At 53.0% G+C, this 22001-nt stretch overlaps 2 protein-coding genes across 4 annotated transcripts in view; one reads left to right on the top strand and one right to left on the bottom strand.

Annotated features, from left to right (window-relative positions):
* Window positions 1-10008, top strand: part of LOC109885669 (RNA-binding protein NOB1) — a 17265-nt gene extending 7257 nt beyond the window's left edge. For both annotated transcript variants that reach the window (XM_031812596.1, XM_031812595.1), the window contains exon 9: window positions 9470-10008. In XM_031812596.1, coding sequence (XP_031668456.1) covers window positions 9470-9733 — 264 coding nt within the window. In that variant the 3' untranslated portion in view covers window positions 9734-10008. The remainder of the gene's footprint in view (window positions 1-9469) is intronic.
* Window positions 10008-22001, bottom strand: LOC116359615 (conserved oligomeric Golgi complex subunit 8). 2 transcript variants are annotated; one of them, XM_031812593.1, is made up of 8 exons: window positions 21457-21989; window positions 19134-19341; window positions 14437-14688; window positions 14279-14348; window positions 12624-13135; window positions 11099-11267; window positions 10388-10831; window positions 10012-10348 (listed from the first exon to the last, which is right to left on the bottom strand). In XM_031812593.1, exons 1-8 carry the CDS (start codon window positions 21783-21785, stop codon window positions 10233-10235), a joined length of 2100 nt encoding a protein of 699 aa, XP_031668453.1. In that variant the 5' UTR covers window positions 21786-21989; the 3' UTR covers window positions 10012-10232. The 2 variants fall into 2 exon arrangements, with proteins under 2 accessions (XP_031668452.1, XP_031668453.1); XM_031812592.1 differs by having other exon boundaries at window positions 10008-10831; window positions 21457-22001.

Raw genomic sequence — 22001 nt, 5'->3', positions numbered from 1 at the left:
TGTCAGTTGGGGAAAGGGGGGGGGGTACCTAGTCAGTTGGGGAAAAGGGGGGGATACCTAGTCAGTTGGGGAAAGGGGGGGAATACCTAGTCAGTTGGGGAAAGGGGGGGGGGGTACCTAGTCAGTTGGGGAAAGGGGGGGGGGTACCCAGTCAGTTGGGGAAAGGGGGGGGGGTACCCAGTCAGTGGGGAAAGGGGGGGAAGATACCTAGTCAGTTGGGGAAAGGGGGGAGGTACCTAGTCAGTTGGGGAAAGGGGGGGGGGTACCTAGTCAGTTGGGGAAAGGGGGGGGGGGGTACCCAGTCAGTTGGGGAAGGGGGGAAGATACCTAGTCAGTTGGGGAAAGGGGGGGAGATACCTAGTCAGTTGGGGAAAGGGGGGGAAGATGCCTAGTCAGTTGGGGAAAGGGGGGGAAGATACCTAGTCAGTTGGGGAAAGGGGGGAAGATACCTAGTCAGTTGGGGAAAGGGGGGGAGATACCTAGTCAGTTGGGGAAAGGGGGGGAGATACCTAGTCAGTTGGGGAAAGGGGGGGGAAATACCTAGTCAGTTGGGGAAAGGGGGGGGAGATACCTAGTCAGTTGGGGAAAGGGGGGAATTACCTAGTCAGTTGGGGAAAGGGGGGAATTACCTAGTCAGTTGGGGGAAAGGGGGGAATACCTAGTCAGTTGGGGAAAGGGGGGGAGATACCTAGTCAGTTGGGGGAAAGGGGGGGGGGTACCTAGTCGGTTGGGGAAAGGGGGGGATACCTAGTCAGTTGGGGAAAGGGGGGGAATACCTAGTCAGTTGGGGAAAGTAGGGGGGAGATACCTAGTCAGTTGGGGAAAGGGGGGGAGATTACCTAGTCAGTTGGGGAAAGGGGGGAATTACCTAGTCAGTTGGGAAAGGGGGGGGGGGGGGGGGGAGACTACCTAGTCAGTTGGGGAAAGGGGGGGAGATACCTAGTCAGTTGGGGAAAGGGGGGGGTACCGAGTCAGTTGGGGAAAGGGGGGGGGTACCTAGTCAGTTGGGGGAAAGGGGGGAATTACCTAGTCAGTGGGGAAGGGGGGGGGGAGATACTAGTCAGTTGGGGAAAGGGGGGGAGATACCTAGTCAGTTGGGAAAGGGGGGGGAGATACCTAGTCAGTTGGGGAAAGTGGGGGGGAGATACCTAGTCAGTTGGGGAAAGTGGGGGGGGAGATACCTAGTCAGTTGGGGAAAGTGGGGGGGAGATACCTAGTCAGTTGGGGAAAGTGGGGGGGAGATACCTAGTCAGTTGGGGAAAGGGGGGGGGAGATACCTAGTCAGTTGGGAAAGGGGGGGGAGATACCTAGTCAGTTGGGGAAAGGGGGGGGAGATACCTAGTCAGTTGGGGAAAGGGGGGGGGAGATACCTAGTCAGTTGGGGAAAGGGGGGGGGAGATACCTAGTCAGTTGGGGAAAGGGGGGGGAGATACCTAGTCAGTTGGGGAAAGTAGGGGGGAGATACCTAGTCAGTTGGGGAAAGGGGGGGGAGATACCTAGTCAGTTGGGGAAAGGGGGGGGAGATACCTAGTCAGTTGGGGAAAGGGGGGGGGGAGATACCTAGTCAGTTGGGGAAAGGGGGGGGAGATAACCTAGTCAGTTGGGGAAAGGGGGGGGAGATACCTAGTCAGTGGGGAAAGGGGGGGAGATGCCTAGTCAGTTGGGGAAAGGGGGGGATGCCTAGTCAGTTGGGGAAAGGGGGGATGCCTTGTCAGTTGGGGAAAGGGGGGGATGCCTTGTCAGTTGGGGAAAGGGGGGGGGGTACCTAGTCGGTTGGGGAAAGGGGGGGATACCTAGTCAGTTGGGGAAAGGGGGGAATACCTAGTCAGTTGGGGAAAGTAGGGGGGAGATACCTAGTCAGTTGGGGAAAGTGGGGGGGAGATACCTAGTCAGTTGGGGAAAGGGGGGGGAGATACCTAGTCAGTTGGGGAAAGGGGGGGAGATACCTAGTCAGTTGGGGAAAGGGGGGGGGAGATACCTAGTCAGTTGGGGAAAGGGGGGGGAGATACCTAGTCAGTTGGGGAAAGGGGGGGGAGATACCTAGTCAGTTGGGGAAAGGGGGGGGGGAGATACCTAGTCAGTTGGGGAAAGGGGGGGGGGGAGATACCTAGTCAGTTGGGGAAAGTGGGGGGGAGATACCTAGTCAGTTGGGGAAAGTGGGGGGGAGATACCTAGTCAGTTGGGGAAAGGGGGGGGGAGGATACCTAGTCAGTTGGGGAAGGGGGGGAGATACCTAGTCAGTTGGGAAAGTGGGGGGGAGATACCTAGTCAGTTGGGGAAAGGGGGGGGAGATACCTAGTCAGTTGGGGGAAAGGGGGGGGGGAGATACCTAGTCAGTTGGGGAAAGGGGGGGGGAGGATACCTAGTCAGTTGGGGAAAGGGGGGGGGGAGATACTAGTCAGTTGGGGAAAGGGGGGGGGAAGATACCTAGTCAGTTGGGGAAAGGGGGGGGGAAGATACCTAGTCAGTTGGGGAAAGGGGGGGGGAGATACCTAGTCAGTTGGGGAAAGGGGGGGGAGATACCTAGTCAGTTGGGAAAGGGGGGGGAGATTACCTAGTCAGTTGGGGAAAAGGGGGGGGGGAGATACCTAGTCAGTTGGGGAAAGGGGGGGGGGAGATACCTAGTCAGTTGGGGAAAGGGGGGATGCCTAGTCAGTTGGGGGAAGGGGGGGTGGTACCGAGTCAGTTGGGGAACAGGGGGGGATACCTAGGTCAGTTGGGGAAAGGGGGGAGTACCCTAGTCAGTTGGGGAAAGGGGCGGGGGGGTACCTAGTCAGTTGGGGAAAGGGGGGGGGTACCCAGTCAGTGGGGAAAGGGGGGGAAGATACCTAGTCAGTGGGGGAAATGGGGGGGAGGATACCTAGTCAGTTGGGGAAGGGGGGAGGATACCTAGTCAGTGGGGAAGGGGGGGGAGAATACCTAGGTCAGTTGGGGAAAGGGGGGGGAGATACCTAGTCAGTTGGGGAAAGGGGGGGGGGAGATACCTAGTCAGTTGGGGAAAGGGGGGGGAAGGATACCTCAGTGCGAGTTGGGGAAGGAGGGGGGGATACCTAGTCAGTGGAAAGGAGGGAATACCTAGTCAGTTGGGGGAAGGGGGGGAGATACCCTAGTCAGTTGGGGAAAGGGGGGGAGATACCTAGTCAGTTGGGGAAAGGGGGGGAGATACCTAGTCAGTTGGGGAAAGGGGGGGGAGATACCTAGTCAGTTGGGGAAAGGGGGGGAGATACCTAGTCAGTTGGGGAAAGGGGGGGGGAGATACCTAGTCAGTTGGGGAAAGGGGGGGGGAGATACCTAGTCAGTTGGGGAAAGGGGGGGAAGATACCTAGTCAGTTGGGAAAGGGGGGGGGGAAGATACCTAGTCAGTTGGGGAAAGGGGGGGGGAGATACTAGTCAGTTGGGAAAGGGGGGATGCCTAGTCAGTTGGGGGAAAGGGGGGGATTGCCTTGTCAGTTGGGGAAAGGGCGGGTACCTAGTCAGTGGGGAAAGGGGGGGTACCTAGTCAGTTGGGGGAAAGGGGGGGGTTACCTAGTCAGTTGGGGAAAGGGGGGGGAGTACTAGTCAGTTGGGGAAAGGGGGGAGTACCTAGTCAGTGGGGAAAGGGGGGGGTACCTAGTCAGTTGGGAAAGGGGGGGGGTACCCAGTCAGGTTGGGGAAAGGGGGGGGGGTACCCAGTCAGTTGGGGAAAGGGGGGAAGATACCTAGTCAGTTGGGGAAAGGGGGGGAGATACCTAGTCAGTTGGGGAAAGGGGGGGGTACCCAGTCAGTTGGGGAAAGGGGGGGAAGATACCCAGTCAGTTGGGGAAAGGGGGGGAAGATACCTAGTCAGTGGGGGAAAGGGGGGGAGATACCTAGTCAGTTGGGGAAAGGGGGGAGATGCCTAGTCAGTTGGGGAAAGGGGGGGGAAGATACCTAGGTCAGTGGGGAAAGTGGGGGGAGATACCTAGTCAGTTGGGGAAAGGGGGGGGGTACCTAGTCAGTTGGGGAAAGGGGGGGAGATACCTAGTCAGTTGGGGAAAGTGGGGGGAGATACCTAGTCAGTTGGGAAGGGAATGAAGGGGGGTACCTAGTCAGTTGGGGAAAGGGGGAGATACCTAGTCAGTTGGGGAAAGGGGGGATACCTAGTCAGTTGGGGAAAGGGGGGAGATACCTAGTCAGTTGGGGAAAAGGGGGGGGGAGATACCTAGTCAGTTGGGAAAAGGGGGGGGGGGGGGCATAACCTAGTCAGTTGGGGAAAGGGGGGGGAGATACCTAGTCAGTTGGGGAAAGGGGGGGGGGAGATACCTAGTCAGTTGGGGAAAGGGCGGGGAGATACCTAGTCAGTTGGGGAACGGGGGGAGATACCTAGTCAGTTGGGGAAAGGGGGGAAGATACCTAGTCAGTTGGGGAAAGGGGGGATACCTAGTCAGTTGGGGAAAGGGGGGGATGCCTAGTCAGTTGGGAAAGGGGGGGGATGCCTTGTCAGTTGGGGAAAGGGGGGGATGCCTTGTCAGTTGGGGAAAGGGGGGGGTACCTAGTCAGTTGGGGAAAGGGGGGGATACCTAGTCAGTTGGGGAAAGGGGGGGAATACCTAGTCAGTTGGGGAAAGGGGGGGGTAGGGGGCGGTACCTAGTCAGTTGGGGAAAGGGGGGTACCCAGTCAGTTGGGGAAAGGGGGGGGTTACCCAGTCAGTTGGGGAAAGGGGGGAAGATACCTAGTCAGTTGGGGAAAGGGGGGGAGATACCTAGTCAGTTGGGGAAAGGGGGGGGGGGTACCTAGTCAGTTGGGGAAAAGGGGGGGGGGTACCCAGTCAGTTGGGGAAAGGGGCGGGAAGATACCTAGTCAGTGGGGAAAGGGGGGGAAATACCTAGTCAGTTGGGGAAAGGGGGGAAGATGCCTAGTCAGTTGGGGAAAGGGGGGAAAGATACCTAGTCAGTTGGGGAAAGGGGGGAAGATACCTAGTCAGTTGGGGAAAGGGGGGGAAATACCTAGTCAGTTGGGGAAAGGGGGGGAAATACCTAGTCAGTTGGGGAAAGGGGGGAGATACCTAGTCCAGTGGGGGAAAGGGGGGGAAATACCTAGTCAGTTGGGAAAGGGGGGAGATAACCTAGTCAGTTGGCGAAAGGGGGGAATTACCTAGTCAGTTGGGGAAAGGGGGGGGAGATACCTAGTCAGTTGGGGAAAGGGGGGGAGATACCTAGTCAGTTGGGAAAGGGGGGGAGATACCTAGTCAGTTGGGGAAAGGGGGGGAGATACCTAGTCAGTTGGGGAAAGGGGGGGAGATACCTGCGTCAGTTGGGGAAAGGGGGGGGGGAGATACCTAGTCAGTTGGGAAAGGGGGGGAGAGATACCGAGTCAGTTGGGGAAAGGGGGGGGTACCTAGTCAGTTGGGGAAAGGGGGGAATTACCTAGTCAGTTGGGAAAGGGGGGGGAGATACCTAGTCAGTTGGGGAAGGGGGGGGGAGATACCTAGTCAGTTGGGGAAAGGGGGGAGATACCTAGTCAGTTGGGGAAAGGGGGGAGATACCTAGTCAGTTGGGGAAAGGGGGGGGGGGGGAGATACCAAGTCAGTTGGGGAAAGGGGGGGGGGAGATACCTAGTCAGTTGGGGAAAGGGGGGGGGGGAGATACCTAGTCAGTTGGGGAAAGGGGGGGGGGAGATACCTAGTCAGTTGGGGAAAGTGGGGGGGAGATACCTAGTCAGTTGGGAAAGTGGGGGGAGATACCTAGTCAGTTGGGGAAAGGGGGGGGGAGATACCTAGTCAGTTGGGGAAAGGGGGGGGAGATACCTAGTCAGTTGGGGAAAGGGGGGGGAGATACCTAGTCAGTTGGGGAAAGGGGGGGGAGATACCTAGTCAGTTGGGGAAAAGGGGGGGGGAGATACCTAGTCAGTTGGGGAAAGGGGGGGGGGAGATACCTAGTCAGTTGGGGAAAGGGGGGGGGAGATACCTAGTCAGTTGGGGAAAGGGGGGGGGATGCCTTGTCAGTTGGGGAAAGGGGGGATGCCTTGTCAGTTGGGGAAAGGGGGGGAGGTACCTAGTCGGTTGGGGAAAGGGGGGGATACCTAGTCAGTTGGGGGAAAGTAGGGGGGAGATACCTAGTCAGTTGGGGAAAGTGGGGGGGAGATACCTAGTCAGTTGGGGAAAGGGGGGGAGATACCTAGTCAGTTGGGGAAAGGGGGGGGGAAATACCTAGTCAGTTGGGGGAAAGGGGGGGGGGAAATACCTAGTCAGTTGGGGAAAGGGGGGGGAGGATACCTAGTCAGTTGGGGAAAGGGGGGGATACCTAGTCAGTTGGGGAAAGGGGGGGATGCCTAGTCAGTTGGGGAAAGGGGGGGATGCCTAGTCAGTTGGGGAAGGGGGGGGTACCTAGTCAGTTGGGGAAAGGGGGGGGTACCTAGTCAGTTGGGGAAAGGGGGGGGTACCTAGTCGGTTGGGGAAAGGGGGGGATACCTAGTCAGTTGGGGAAAGGGGGAAACCTAGTCAGTTGGGGAAAGTAGGGGGGAGATACCTAGTCAGTTGGGGAAAGTGGGGGGGAGATACCTAGTCAGTTGGGGGAAAGGGGGGGGAGATACCTAGTCAGTTGGGAAAGGGGGGGGAGATACCTAGTCAGTTGGGGAAAGGGGGGGGGAGATACCTAGTCAGTTGGGGAAAGGGGGGGGGGAGATACCTAGTCAGTTGGGGAAAGGGGGGGGGGAGATACCTAGTCAGTTGGGGAAAGGGGGGGGGAGATACCTAGTCAGTTGGGGAAAGGGGGGGATACCTAGTCAGTTGGGGAAAGGGGGGGATGCCTAGTCAGTTGGGGAAAGGGGGGGATGCCTTGTCAGTTGGGGAAAGGGGGGGGAAGATACCTAGTCAGTTGGGGAAAGGGGGGAAGATACCTAGTCAGTTGGGGAAAGGGGGGGAGTAGTACCTAGTCAGTTGGGGAAAGGGGGGGGGGTACCTAGTCAGTTGGGGGAAAGGGGGGGGGGGTACCCAGTCAGTTGGGGAAAGGGGGGGAAGATACCTAGTCAGTTGGGGAAAGGGGGGGAGATACCTAGTCAGTTGGGGAAAGGGGGGGGGTACCCAGTCAGTTGGGGAAAGGGGGGGAAGATACCTAGTCAGTTGGGGAAAGGGGGGGAAGATACCTAGTCAGTTGGGGAAAGGGGGGGAAGATACCTAGTCAGTTGGGGAAAGGGGGGGAAGATACCTAGTCAGTTGGGGAAAGGGGGGGAAGATACCTAGTCAGTTGGGGAAAGGGGGGGAGATACCTAGTCAGTTGGGGAAAGGGGGGGAGATACCTAGTCAGTTGGGGAAAGGGGGGGGAGATACCTAGTCAGTTGGGGAAAGGGGGGGGAGATACCTAGTCAGTTGGGGAAAGGGGGGAATTACCTAGTCAGTTGGGGAAAGGGGGGGGAGATACCTAGTCAGTTGGGGAAAGGGGGGAGATACCTAGTCAGTTGGGGAAAGGGGGGGGGGATACCTAGTCAGTTGGGGAAAGGGGGGGGGGAGATACCTAGTCAGTTGGGGAAAGGGGGGGGGGGAGATACCTAGTCAGTTGGGGAAAGGGGGGGGAGATACCTAGTCAGTTGGGGAAAGGGGGGGGGGGGGGGGAGATACCTAGTCAGTTGGGGAAAGGGGGGGGAGATACCTAGTCAGTTGGGGAAAGGGGGGGGAGATACCTAGTCAGTTGGGGAAAGGGGGGGGGGAGATACCTAGTCAGTTGGGGAAAGGGGGGGGGGGTTCCTGGTCAGTTGGGAAAGGGGGGGGTACCTAGTCAGTTGGGGAAAGGGGGGAATTACCTAGTCAGTTGGGGAAAGGGGGGGGGGGAGATACCTAGTCAGTTGGGAAAGGGGGGGGGGAGATACCTAGTCAGTTGGGGAAAGGGGGGGAGATACCTAGTCAGTTGGGGAAAGGGGGGGGGGGTACCTAGTCAGTTGGGGAAAGGGGGGGGGGAGATACCTAGTCAGTTGGGGAAAGGGGGGAATTACCTAGTCAGTTGGGGAAAGGGGGGGGGAGATACCTAGTCAGTTGGGGAAAGGGGGGGGGGAGATACCTAGTCAGTTGGGGAAAGGGGGGGGAGATACCTAGTCAGTTGGGGAAAGGGGGGGGAGATACCTAGTCAGTTGGGGAAAGGGGGGAAATACCTAGTCAGTTGGGGAAAGGGGGGAGATACCTAGTCAGTTGGGGAAAGGGGGGGATTCAACTGAAATGTGTCTTCCACATTTAACCCAAGCCCTCTGAATCAGAGCGGTGCAGGGGGGGCTGACTTAATCAACATCCACGTCTTTGGTGCCTAGGGAACAGTGGGTTAACTACCTTGTTCAGGGGGCGGAAAAACAGATTTTTACCTTATCAGCTCAGGGATTCGATCCAGCAACCTTTTGGTTACTGATCCAGAGCTCTAACCACTAAGCTACCTACAGACTAGCTTCTCCACTCTGTTACCGCTACAGACTAGCTTCTCCACTCTGTTACCGTAGCAGCTACAGACTAGCTTCTCCACTCGGTTACTGCTACAGACTAGCTTCTCCACTCTGTTACCGTAGCAGCTACAGACTAGCTTCTCCACTCTGTTACTGTAGCAGCTGTAGACTAGCTTCTCCACTCTGTTACCGTAGCAGCTACAGACTAGCTTCTCCACTCGGTTACTGCTGCAGACTAGCTTCTCCACTCTGTTACTGTAGCAGCTGCAGACTAGCTTCTCCACTCTGTTACCGTAGCAGCTACAGACTAGCTTCTCCACTCTGTTACTGTAGCAGCTGCAGACTAGCTTCTCCACTCTGTTACTGTAGCAGACTAGCTTCTCCACTCTGTTACCGTAGCAGCTGCAGACTAGCTAATCCACTGTTACCGTAGCAGCTGCAGACTAGCTTCTCCACTCTGTTACCGCTACAGACTAGCTTCTCCACTCTGTTACCGTAGCAGCTACAGACTAGCTTCTCCACTCTGTTACCGTAGCATCTACAGACTAGCTTCTCCACTCTGTTACCGTAGCAGCTGTAGACTAGCTTCTCCACTGTTACCATAGCAGCTGCAGACTAGCTTCTCCACTCTGTTACCGTAGCAGCTGCAGACTAGCTTCTCCACTCTGTTACCGCTGCAGACTAGCTTCTCCACTCTGTTACCGTAGCAGCTGCAGACTAGCTTCTCCACTCTGTTACCGCTACAGACTAGCTTCTCCACTCTGTTACCGTAGCAGCTGCAGACTAGCTTCTCCACTGTTACTGTAGCAGCTGCAGACTAGCTTCTCCACTCTTACTGTAGCAGCTGCAGACTAGCTTCTCCACTCTGTTACCATAGCAGCTGCAGACTAGCTTCTCCACTCTGTTACCATAGCAGCTACAGACTAGCTTCTCCACTCTTACCGCTACAGACTAGCTTCTCCACTCTTGCTGTAGACTAGCTTCTCCACTCTGTTACCGCTACAGACTAGCTTCTCCACTCTGTTACCGTAGTTTATTGTAAATTCGAGATTGGAATGCTAATCTAATGTCCGCTCTCTGTTTCCCGTAGTACTCCCTGCCCCTGCCACAAGGGGGCAAACACGGCAGCAACCCCCACCTGGTGGAGGACCAGCGTTTCCCCCAGCAGCGCGTGTCCCGTAAGGCCCGCCAGAAGACGGACGTCTTTAACCCAGACTACCTGGCCGGGGGCGGCTCACCTTTCTCTGATCACGACATCTACAGCCGCTCTGCCAACCTGCACATCACAGACGGAGCAGGCGGAGGGGGTCGGATGCGGGCCAACCCCAACGCTGCCCGCAAGAAGAAATGTTGAAGCATCGGAAGCCATTTTCTTCATTTTCTACACGCCAAGTTCCACTAAAGAGAAATCCCAGAAACTGAACTGTGAAGATGGATTTAATACTGATGTTTTGTATAAAATTGCAATTTTTTTATAAGGTAAACTTAATGAATTCCAGGTTCAAATAATGTCATACAGTAACTAAACTACCAAGTTTGTAAAAGCCTGACGGTATTTGCACTTTCAAGGCTTGCGTCTAACCTGCTCTGACATTTGATTGGTCTAATTAAAAACACAGTTCAATACGTCTCTGTTGTGGATATATTTTAATAATGAAGATCTTACAGTAGAAATAAACTATTTTAAATGTATTACATCGTCCAGTTACCACCGTGTCAAACCCAGATTAGATGGCAGTATATACAAGCTAAAGCTGAAAATGGTAAATTAACTAGTAAAAATGCACACTAGCTGAGATTCAAAACATTAATTCAAGGCTATTGTTAGTTTACCTTGCCAACACTCCTGAGGGTTAACTCTCTGCTACCTCTGGGTTTACCTCAGGCTCTGATGGCTCACTGTCTAGCTCTGGCTCTAGGACTGGGTTATATTCTGGGGCGGTCAGTACAGGCTCTAGGACTGGGTTATATTCTGGGGCGGTCAGTACAGGCTCTAGGATTGGGTTATGTTCTGGGGCGGTCAGTACAGGCTTTGGGGGATTCAGTATGGCCTCCAACTCAGGGTCTTCCTGTACTTCACGGTGGCTGTCAGCCCTTGGTCTCTCTGGGTCGTCCAGTACAGGGTACGGGTCGTTCAAAATGGCTTCCAGTTCAGGGTCAGAGGTCAGACCTGTCTCAGAAACAAACTCAGTAGATATGGTGGATGAGACCATGGGATCCTCAATAGGTTCCGGGCCTGCTATTGGTTCAGGATCAGGAAGTCCCAGGTTGTCAACAGGAAGTGTTGGTTGAGGATCAGCTGTGGTGAGACCGTCCAGCTCAACACTGAGGTCTTCTCCCACCGGAGTCACAGTCTCCCTCTTGGGAAGAACAAACGCCAGAGGCTCCAGGACTGGACTCACATCGATACAACCCAGACCGCTGTACTGGTGGACTTGAGTTGGAGGGACACCTGGAGGACAAAAACCACGTTTCACATTATTACAGAGGTCGTTACTGTGGATATCCTCTGTCATCTTCTAGTCTTTAGCATTTACCCAGTATGACAGAGAGCTGTGCTGGGGGGGAAACAAAGTATTTACCCAGTATGACAGAGCTGTGCTGGGGGGGGAACAAAGTATTTACCCAGTATGACAGAGAGCTGTGCTGGGGGGGGGGGGGACAGAGTATTTACCCAGTATGACAGAGAGCTGTGCTGGGGGGGGAACAGAGTATTTACCCAGTATGACAGAGAGCTGTGCTGGGGGGAACAGGACCTGTAGACAACGGTTGAGGAAAGGCACCAGGTCCTCAGCGAAGGAACAGCAGAATTGGACAAACAGCTCCTTCTCTCGGTCGCTGAAGGCCGTCTCTTCAGCCCGGTGGAACGCCACGATCAACTTGGTGACCTGGGGAGGAGAGAGAGGAAATCATTTCAACAAGAGTCTTGAGTCTGAGGGAGTGTGACATGATCCTATCAGGGTAACTTCTACCATGGTCACCGACACAGTGGCTTTCGCGTCTAGAGAGAGCATCCCGTCTACCGCGTCTAGAGAGAGCATCCCCTCTACCGCGTCTAGAGAGAGCATCCCCTCTACCGCGTTTAGAGAGAGCATCCCCTCTACCGCGTCTAGAGAGAGCATCCCGTCTACCGCGTCTAGAGAGCATCCCGTCTACTGCGAGCATCCCGTCTACCGCGTCTAGATAGAGAGAGTATCCCGTCTACCGCGTCTAGAGAGAGCATCCCGTCTACCGCGTCTAGAGAGAGCATCCCGTCTACCGCGTCTAGAGAGAGCATCCCGTCTACCGCGTCTAGAGAGAGCATCCCGTCTACCGCGTCTAGAGAGAGCATCCCGTCTACCGCGTCTAGAGAGAGCATCCCGTCTACCGCGTCTAGAGAGAGCATCCCGTCTAGAGAGAGCATCCCGTCTACCGCGTCTAGAGAGAGCATCCCATCTACCGCGTCTAGAGAGAGCATCCCGTCTACCGCGTCTAGAGAGAGCATCCCGTCTACCGCGTCTAGAGAGAGCATCCCGTCTACCGCGTCTAGAGAGAGCATCCCGTCTACCGCGTCTAGAGAGAGCATCCCGTCTACCGCGTCTAGAGAGAGCATCCCGTCTACCGCGTCTAGAGAGAGCATCCCGTCTACCGCGTCTAGAGAGAGCATCCCGTCTACCGCGTCTAGAGAGAGCATCCCGTCTACCGCGTCTAGAGAGAGCATCCCGTCTACCGCGTCTAGAGAGAGCATCCCGTCTACCGCGTCTAGAGAGAGCATCCCGTCTACCGCGTCTAGAGAGAGCATCCCGTCTACCGCGTCTAGAGAGAGCATCCCGTCTACCGCGTCTAGAGAGAGCATCCCGTCTAGAGAGAGCATCCCGTCTACCGCGTCTAGAGAGAGCATCCCATCTACCGCGTCTAGAGAGAGCATCCCATCTACCGCGTCTTGAGAGAGCATCCCGTCTACCGCGTCTAGAGAGAGCATCCCGTCTACCGCGTCTAGAGAGAGCATCCCGTCTAGAGAGAGCATCCCGTCTACCGCGTCTAGAGGACATCCCATCTACTGCGTCTAGAGAGAGCATCCCGTCTACTGCGTCTAGAGAGAGCATCCCATCTACCGCGTCTAGAGGACATCCCATCTACCGTGTCTAGAGGACATACCATCTACCGCGTCTAGAGGACATCCCATCTACCGTGTCTAGAGAGCATGGGACAGCCTAGACATGTCATTATGGTAACTTTAGCAGAGACAGACAGGCGTTGGTTACCTTCATCAGGGCGTCCTCCAGGTACTTGGTCACCTGCTGGGCCAGACCGAGGGGACAACAGAGCCTGAGGTCGTTGAAGGCCGTCAAGATGTTGTTCAGGAAGCAGGCCAGAGGGGGGAAGTCCAGCAGAGCCATGGGGGGCTGGAGGGTACCTGGCTGGGTACTGGGGGGCTGGAGGGCACCTGGCATGGAGCCCCCACCCAGCATAGAGGGGAGAGAGATCAGAGTGTACAGGTTCATGTCCTCCTGGAACCTGTCTATGGCTTCCTCTACAGCTTTACAGAAGGTATCGGCCGCCACGCGCTGGAACATCGGGGCCAGCTGGCCGCGGAAGTCTGCCCCAACGCGGCTGAAGGACAGGCCGAAATACATGCACTGTCCCAGCAGGGAGTCCAGGCGTCCGCCCACCCCTCTCTGGAGGTCTCGGTCCAGGGTCACCAGGAACTCAGACACCTGCTGCACCACCCAGCCGTGGAAGATGGCCCCCTCGTTCACCGCCTGGCCGTGAACACCTTTCAACATAGACAATACCGTACATCACAAGGCTGCCCCCTCGTTCACCACCGTATATCACAAGGCTGCCCCCTCATTCAACACAGACACCGTACATCACAAGGCTGCCCCCTCGTTCACCACAGACACCGTACATCACAAGGCTGCCCCCTCGTTCACCACCTTTCAACACAGACACCATACATCACAAGGCTGCCCCCTCGTTCACCACCGTACCTCACAAGGCTGCCCCCTCATTCATCACAGACACCGTACATCACAAGGCTGCCCCCTCATTCATCATAGACACCGTACATCACAAGGCTGCCCCCTCGTTCACCACCGTACATCACAAGGCTGCCCCCTCGTTCACCACAGACACCGTACATCACAACGCTGCCCCCTCGTTCACCACAGACACCGTACATCACAAGGCTGCCCCCTCGTTCAACACAGACACCGTACATCACAAGGCTGCCCCCTCGTTCAACACCTTTTAACACAGACACCGTACATCACAAGGCTGCCCCCTCATTCAACACAGACGACGTACATCACAAGGCTGCCCCCTCGTTCAACACCTTTCAACACAGACACCGTACATCACAAGGCTGCCCCCTCGTTCAACACCTTTCAACACAGACACCGTACATCACAAGGCTGCCCCCTCATTCAACACAGACGACGTACATCACAAGGCTGCCCCCTCGTTCAACACCTTTCAACACAGACACCGTACATCACAAGGCTGCCCCCTCGTTCAACACAGACACCGTACATCACAAGGCTGCCCCCTCATTCAACACAGACACCGTACATCACAAGGCTGCCCCCTCATTCACCACAGACACCGTACATCACAAGGCTTCCCCCTCATTCACCACAGACACCGTACATCACAAGGCTGCCCCCTCATTCACCACAGACACCGTACATCACAAGGCTGCCCCCTCATTCACCACAGACACCGTACATCACAAGGCTGCCCAGCCAGTGACCTGACACTTCAGGTGGACTATTGACCTGTCTGTACCAAACCCACAGTACTGACGGGCTTTTCCAGAACACATATGGACATATTAAACACATCTTTAGATAATTCTTGTTGGGTTTAATCTTCATATGAATCAAATAATTCAGCCTGAAATGAAATAAAGCGTCACCGGGAGACAGCAAGGGGTCCTCGTCAGAGAAGATGGCTCTGTACTGGGTGATGATGTCAAACAGATGTACCTGGAACAGAGGAAGACATGTCAGAGAATTAAAAAGGTTTCCTGGGTCCTTCATTCCACTGCTAGATAACAGAGGCCAGGTTACACACGCGACAGGCCTCGATGGTCTTGGTGATGTGGCAGTAAGGGTCCTCATCAGGGACAGTGGACAGGATGGAATGGAGCCAGCTGCCCCGTGCCTGCAGGAACTTGACCCGTAGCTCCGCCTCCGTGAACACGTCCATCCTGCGCAGGTAGCCAATCACACGCAGGCACACAGGAAGCTGGGAGTTGCTACGAAGCTGTTGCAACAGCTGGTTCAGCATGAGCTGAGCCGACTGACGCACCTCGTGGACGATGCCCTGGAGAAGAGACACAGGCCACGTTACAGTCGAGGTCAGGGAATCACACTCTGTTACAGGATTAAGACGAGGTATTTCTAGATCTACCACAGTTTGTCAGACTGTGTGTTGACAAAATTAATATAATAAGGTGGTACAATCAAATCAAGTTTTATTTGTCACATACACATGGTTAGCAGATGTTAATGCGAGTGTAGCGAAATGCTTGTGCTTCTAGTTCCGACAATGCAGTAATAACCAACGAGTAATCTAACCTAACAATTCCACAACTACTACCTTATAGACACAAGTGTAAAGGGATAAAGAATATGTACATAAAGATATATGAATGAGTGATGGTACAGAGCGTCATAGGCAAGATACAGTAGAAGATATCGAGTACAGTATATACATATGAGATGAGTATGTAAACAAAGTGGCATAGTTAAAGTGGCTAGTGATACATGTATTACATAAGGATGCAGTCGATGATATAGAGTACAGTATATACGTATACATATGAGATGAATAATGTAGGGTAAGTAACATTATATAAGGTAGCATTGTTTAAAGTGGCTAGTGATATATTTACATCATTTCCCATCAATTCCCATTATTAAAGTGGCTGGAGTTGAGTCAGTGTCAGTGTGTTGGCAGCAGCCACTCAATGTTAGTGGTGGCTGTTTAACAGTCTGATGGCCTTGAGATAGAAGCTGTTTTTCAGTCTCTCGGTCCCAGCTTTGATGCACCTGTACTGACCTCGCCTTCTGGATGATAGCGGGGTGAACAGGCAGTGGCTCGGGTGGTTGATGTCCTTGATGATCTTTATGGCCTTCCTGTAACATCGGGTGGTGTAGGTGTCCTGGAGGGCAGGTAGTTTGCCCCCGGTGATGCGTTGTGCAGACCTCACTACCCTCTGGAGAGCCTTAAGGTTGTGGGCGGAGCAGTTGCCGTACCAGGCGGTGATACAGCCCGCCAGGATGCTCTCGATTGTGCATCTGTAGAAGTTTGTGAGTGCTTTTGGTGACAAGCCGAATTTCTTCAGCCTCCTGAGGTTGAAGAGGCGCTGCTGCGCCTTCTTCACGATGCTGTCTGTGTGAGTGGACCAATTCAGTTTGTCTGTGATGTGTATGCCGAGGAACTTAAAACTTGCTACCCTCTCCACTACGGTTCCATCGATGTGGATAGGGGGGTGTTCCCTCTGCTGTTTCCTGAAGTCCACAATCATCTCCTTAGTTTTGTTGACGTTGAGTGTGAGGTTATTTTCCTGACACCACACTGCGAGGGCCCTCACCTCCTCCCTGTAGGCCGTCTCGTCGTTGTTGGTAATCAAGCCTACCACTGTTGTGTCGTCCGCAAACTTGATGATTGAGTTGGAGGCATGCGTGGCCACGCAGTCGTGGGTGAACAGGGAGTACAGGAGAGGGCTCAGAACGCACCCTTGTGGGGCCCCAGTGTTGAGGATCAGCGGGGTGGAGATGTTGTTGCCTACCCTCACTACCTGGGGGCGGCCCGTCAGGAAGTCCAGTACCCAGTTGCACAGGGCGGTGTCGAGACCCAGGGTCTCGAGCTTGGAGGGTACTATGGTGTTGAATGCCGAGCTGTAGTCGATGAACAGCATTCTCACATAGGTATTCCTCTTGTCCAGATGGGTTAGGGCAGTGTGCAGTGTGGTTGAGATTGCATCGTCTGTGGACCTATTTGGGCGGTAAGCAAATTGGAGTGGGTCTAGGGTGTCAGGTAGGGTGGAGGTGATATGGTCCTTGACTAGTCTCTCAAAGCACTTCATGATGACGGAAGTGAGTGCTACGGGGCGGTAGTCGTTTAGCTCAGTTGCCTTAGCTTTCTTGGGAACAGGAACAATGGTGGCCCTCTTGAAGCATGTGGGAACAGCAGACTGGTGTAGGGATTGGTTGAATATGTCCGTAAACACACCGGCCAGCTGGTCTGCGCATGCTCTGAGGGCACGGCTGGGGATGCCGTCTGGGCCTGCAGCCTTGCGAGGGTTAACACGTTTAAATGTTTTACTCACCCCGGCTGCAGTGAAGGAGAGACTGCATGTTTTCGTTGCAGGCCGTGTCAGTGACACTGTATTGTACTCAAAGCGGGCAAAAAAAGTTATTTAGTCTGCCTGGGAGCAAGACATCCTGGTCCGTGACTGGGCTGGTTTTCTTTTTGTAATCCGTGATTGACTGTAGACCCTGCCACATACCTCTTGTGTCTGAGCCGTTGAATTGAGATTCTACTTTGTCTCTGTACTGACGCTTAGCTTGTTTGATAGCCTTGCGGAGGGAATAGCTGCACTGTTTGTATTCGGTCATGTTACCGGTCACCTTGCCCTGATTAAAAGCAGTAGTTCGCGCTTTCAGTTTCACGCGAATGCTGCCATCAATCCACGGTTTCTGGTTAGGGAATGTTTTAATCGTTGCTATGGGAACGACATCTTCAACGCACGTTCTAATGAACTCGCACACCGAATCAGCGTATTCGTCAATATTGCTATCTGACGCAATACGAAACATATCCCAGTCCACGTGATGGAAGCAGTCTTGGAGTGTGGAGTCAGCTTGGTCGGACCAGCGTTGGACAGACCTCAGCGTTGGAGCCTCTTGTTTTAGTTTCTGTCTGTAGGCAGGGATCAACAAAATGGAGTCGTGGTCAGCTTTTCCGAAAGGAGGGCGGGGCAGGGCCTTATATGCGTCGCGGAAGTTAGAGTAACAATGATCCAAGGTTTTTCCACCCCTGGTTGCGCAATCGATATGCTGATAACATTTAGGGAGTCTTGTTTTCAGATTAGCCTTGTTAAAATCCCCAGCTACAATGAATGCAGCCTCCGGATAAATGGATTCCAGTTTGCAAAGAGTCAAATAAAGTTCGTTCAGAGCCATCGATGTGTCTGCTTGGGGGGGAATATATACGGCTGTGATTATAATCGAAGAGAATTCTCTTGGTAGATAATGTGGTCGACATTTGATTGTGAGGAATTCTAAATCAGGTGAACAGAAGGATTTGAGTTCCTGTAGGTTTCTTTCATCACACCATGTCTCGTTAGTGATAAGGCATACGCCCCCGCCCCTCTTCTTACCAGAAAGATGTTTGTTTCTGTCGGCGCGATGCGTGGAGAAACCCGTTGGCTGCACCGCCTCGGATAGCGTCTCTCCAGTGAGCCATGTTTCCGTGAAGCAAAGAACGTTACAGTCTCTGATGTCCCTCTGGAATGCTACCCTTGCTCGGATTTCATCAACCTTGTTGTCAAGAGACTGGACATTGGCAATCTGTAACTCCTAGCTGTGTAAACAGGAAGTGGTATGATCTGTACCTCCTGGCTGTGTAAACAGGAAGTGGTACGATCTGTAACTCCTCGCTGTGTAAACAGGAAGTGGTACGATCTGTAACTCCTGGCTGTGTAAACAGGAAGTGGTACGATCTGTAACTCCTGGCTGTGTAAACAGGAAGTGGTACGATCTGTAACTCCTGGCTGTGTAAACAGGAAGTGGTACGATCTGTAACTCCTCGCTGTGTAAACAGGAAGTGGTACGATCTGTAACTCCTCGCTGTGTAAACAGGAAGTGGTACGATCTGTAACTCCTCGCTGTGTAAACAGGAAGTGGTACGATCTGTAACTCCTCGCTGTGTAAACAGGAAGTGGTACGATCTGTAACTCCTAGCTGTGTAAATAGGAAGTGGTACGATATGTAACTCCTCGCTGTGTAAACAGGAAGTGGTACGATCTGTAACTCCTCGCTGTGTAAACAGGAAGTGGTACGATCTGTAACTCCTCGCTGTGTAAACAGGAAGTGGTACGATCTGTAACTCATCGCTGTGTAAACAGGAAGTGGTACGATCTGTAACTCCTAGCTGTGTAAACAGGAAGTGGTACGATCTGTAACCCCTCGCTGTGTAAACAGGAAGTGGTGCGATCTGTAACTCCTTGCTGTGTAAACAGGAAGTGGTGCGATCTGTAACTCCTCGCTGTGTAAACAGGAAGTGGTGCGATCTGTAACTCCTCGCTGTGTAAACAGGAAGTGGTGCGATCTGTAACTCCTAGCTGTGTAAACAGGAAGTGGTACGATCTATAACTCCTAGCTGTGTAAACAGGAAGTGGTACGATCTGTAACTCCTAGCTGTGTAAACAGGAAGTGGTACGATCTGTAACTCCTAGCTGTGTAAACAGGAAGTGGTACGATCTGTAACTCCTCGCTGTGTAAACAGGAAGTGGTACGATCTGTAACTCCTGGCTGTGTAAACAGGAAGTGGTACGATCTGTAACTCCTCACTGTGTAAACAGGAAGTGGTACGATCTGTAACTCCTCACTGTGTAAACAGGAAGTGGTACGATCTGTAACTCCTCGCTGTGTAAACAGGAAGTGGTACGATCTGTAACTCCTCGCTGTGTAAACAGGAAGTGGTACGATCTGTAACTCCTCGCTGTGCAAACAGGAAGTGGTAGTTGGTAGCATTAATACCTGGATGACAGGTAGAGACGAGTGCTTCTTCTCCAGTCTTTTGACGTACGCTGCCAGCTCCAGAGCCTCCTCGTAGTAACCATTCCGGACGCAGGTGTCCATCAGCTGAGGGATCTCTAAGATCTCCAGGATCTCTGTGTGACGGTTCAGAGTCAGGCTGTTCATCCGCCGGCTCGCCCCGATGTCCTCCGCCTCCTTCACAAAACCCCTAAAGGAGAGGATAGACATGAGCCCAACAGGTTCTTCATCATGTCAACAGTAACAAACAGTATTATAACAGTTCATGGAACAGTAACATTCAATGAGATCTAGTGTGTTTGTTCTAGATAGACGTGAGCCCGGTACCAGTCTGTTTGTTCTAGATAGACGTGAGCCCGGTACCAGTCTGTTTGTTCTAGATAGACGTGAGCCCGGTACCAGTCTGTTTGTTCTAGATAGACGTGAGCCCGGTACCAGTCTGTTTGTTCTAGATAGACGTGAGCCCGGTACCAGTCTGTTTGTTCTAGATAGACGTGAGCCCGGTACCAGTCTGTTTGTTCTAGATAGACGTGAGCCCGGTACCAGTCTGTTTGTTCTAGATAGACGTGAGCCCGGTACCAGTCTGTTTGTTCTAGATAGACGTGAGCCCGGTACCAGTCTGTTTGTTCTAGATAGACGTGAGCCCGGTACCAGTCTGTTTGTTCTAGATAGACGTGAGCCCGGTACCAGTCTGTTTGTTCTAGATAGACGTGAGCCCGGTACCAGTCTGTTTGTTCTAGATAGACGTGAGCCCGGTACCAGTCTGTTTGTTCTAGATAGACGTGAGCCCGGTACCAGTCTGTTTGTTCTAGATAGACGTGAGCCCGGTACCAGTCTGTTTGTTCTAGATAGACGTGAGCCCGGTACCAGTCTGTTTGTTCTAGATAGACGTGAGCCCGGTACCAGTCTGTTTGTTCTAGATAGACGTGAGCCCGGTACCAGTCTGTTTGTTCTAGATAGACGTGAGCCCGGTACCAGTCTGTTTGTTCTAGATAGACGTGAGCCCGGTACCAGTCTGTTTGTTCTAGATAGACGTGAGCCCGGTACCAGTCTGTTTGTTCTAGATAGACGTGAGCCCGGTACCAGTCTGTTTGTTCTAGATAGACGTGAGCCCGGTACCAGTCTGTTTGTTCTAGATAGACGTGAGCCCGGTACCAGTCTGTTTGTTCTAGATAGACGTGAGCCCGGTACCAGTCTGTTTGTTCTAGATAGACGTGAGCCCGGTACCAGTCTGTTTGTTCTAGATAGACGTGAGCCCGGTACCAGTCTGTTTGTTCTAGATAGACGTGAGCCCGGTACCAGTCTGTTTGTTCTAGATAGACGTGAGCCCGGTACCAGTCTGTTTGTTCTAGATAGACGTGAGCCCGGTACCAGTCTGTTTGTTCTAGATAGACGTGAGCCCGGTACCAGTCTGTTTGTTCTAGATAGACGTGAGCCCGGTACCAGTCTGTTTGTTCTAGATAGACGTGAGCCTTGATATATAAAAAGAGACATTATCTCATGTTTGTTTTAGACTAACACTTAGTTTTCAACAGAGGAGATTTGTTTATGCCTTATGGGATGAGACAGGCAGCTTTTCTCAGCCAGTTGAAATAATGAATCAGGATCATGTTTATGGATATAACGTTATACAAAGAACTATCAACAGAAAATAGGTCAAACAAAATTTGGTACATCTCCTTTTCAGTCTTTCCAGCTTCAGTTTGAGGTGATTGTGTTAGATGTGTTGTTGACTAGCTCCTCTGAACAACAGTGTCCTGACCAGAGAACATATTTTCTATGTCAGGTGAAATCACGCCTCATTAGATCATTATTATGGATAACAGATTAAACAAATGCAGAAACGTTGTTGTTATTCTGGCCGCGAATTGGCCGAGCTGATAGAATAAACGACCAGCCAGCTGGGTAACAACCCTAGATGTGTCGGGACTTTATATTGTGGAAGGATGAAATAGTATAAATAAATTCATTAAAATACAGTTTTCTGAAAATATGATTTGAATATGTTGTATAGAAGTGATAATGCCCACGAAACCGGTGTTTGGAGGATATGTTGGCACGGTTTGCCGGTGTTGTGCCGAAAATCTCCCCCCTGACAGAATCCCCCATTAGAGCGGTGGACTAGTAACCTGAAGGTTGCAAGTTCAAACTCCCGAGCTGACAAGGTACAAATCTGTCGTTCTGCCCCTGAACAGGCAGTTAACCCACCGTCATTGAAAATAAGAATTTATTCTTAACTGACTTGCCTAAAAAAAAAAGACATGTCAAAACGACAGAGAGTAATTGTCTAACTTTTACCACTAACCTGCATTTTTCCCCGAAGCTGGGCAACTTGTCGAGGAGTTTGGAAACACTGCTTTCCACACGGCCAAAGTCGCGGTAAATCTCCTCGGTGCAGTCCGCGGTGCGGATGAACGTCTTGTAGTTGGAGAAGGCGAGCTCCCGGGTCTGCTGCAGTATCTGCGCCCTCTCCTCCGCCAACCGCTCCGGTTCACGGTTTAATTTCTCCACGCCATACGAACTGAGCTCGGACAAGTAGGCTGCGAAGTCGGGGTTGTCTCTCCAGTTGTCTGGAAAGCTGTCTTTAAATATTGACGCCAGAATACTCTCATCTTCCACGTCCACAGCTGTCATATTGGAAAGCTGTCACTTCAACACTTCATCTGAATGTTAGTCTTACCTCCTATTTCCAGCCTTTACACGGGAGTACCGAAACAGCTCGTTAAAATACAATACGAGCGTCTGATGTCTTTTAAATGGCAATTTAATTCGCAATTTAGCTAAAATTCTAGTCGCTCGTAAACGCAAGAGCACAACATCAACAGGCGCATGATTTTGACGTCACTATTA

Source organism: Oncorhynchus kisutch, unplaced genomic scaffold (assembly GCF_002021735.2).
Source record: "Oncorhynchus kisutch isolate 150728-3 unplaced genomic scaffold, Okis_V2 Okis03b-Okis08b_hom, whole genome shotgun sequence".
In the NCBI taxonomy this organism is placed as follows: Eukaryota; Metazoa; Chordata; class Actinopteri; order Salmoniformes; family Salmonidae; genus Oncorhynchus; species Oncorhynchus kisutch.
The sequence above is the reverse complement of the archived record's forward strand: the minus strand, read 5'-3'. Positions and strand labels throughout refer to the sequence as shown.

What these genes read in the sequence shown, in the direction of transcription:
- LOC116359615 (XM_031812592.1), bottom strand. Translation starts at nt 21,785, where the DNA reads ATGACAGCTGTGGACGTGGAAGATGAGAGTATTCTGGCGTCAATATTT. An exon ending in AGCTTCGGGGAAAAATGCAG is followed by an intron (nt 19,342 to 21,456) that starts GTTAGTGGTAAA and finishes CCTCTCCTTTAG; the next exon opens with GGGTTTTGTGAAGGAGGCGG. An exon ending in AGACCATCGAGGCCTGTCGC is followed by an intron (nt 14,349 to 14,436) that starts GTGTGTAACCTG and finishes CCTCTGTTCCAG; the next exon opens with GTACATCTGTTTGACATCAT.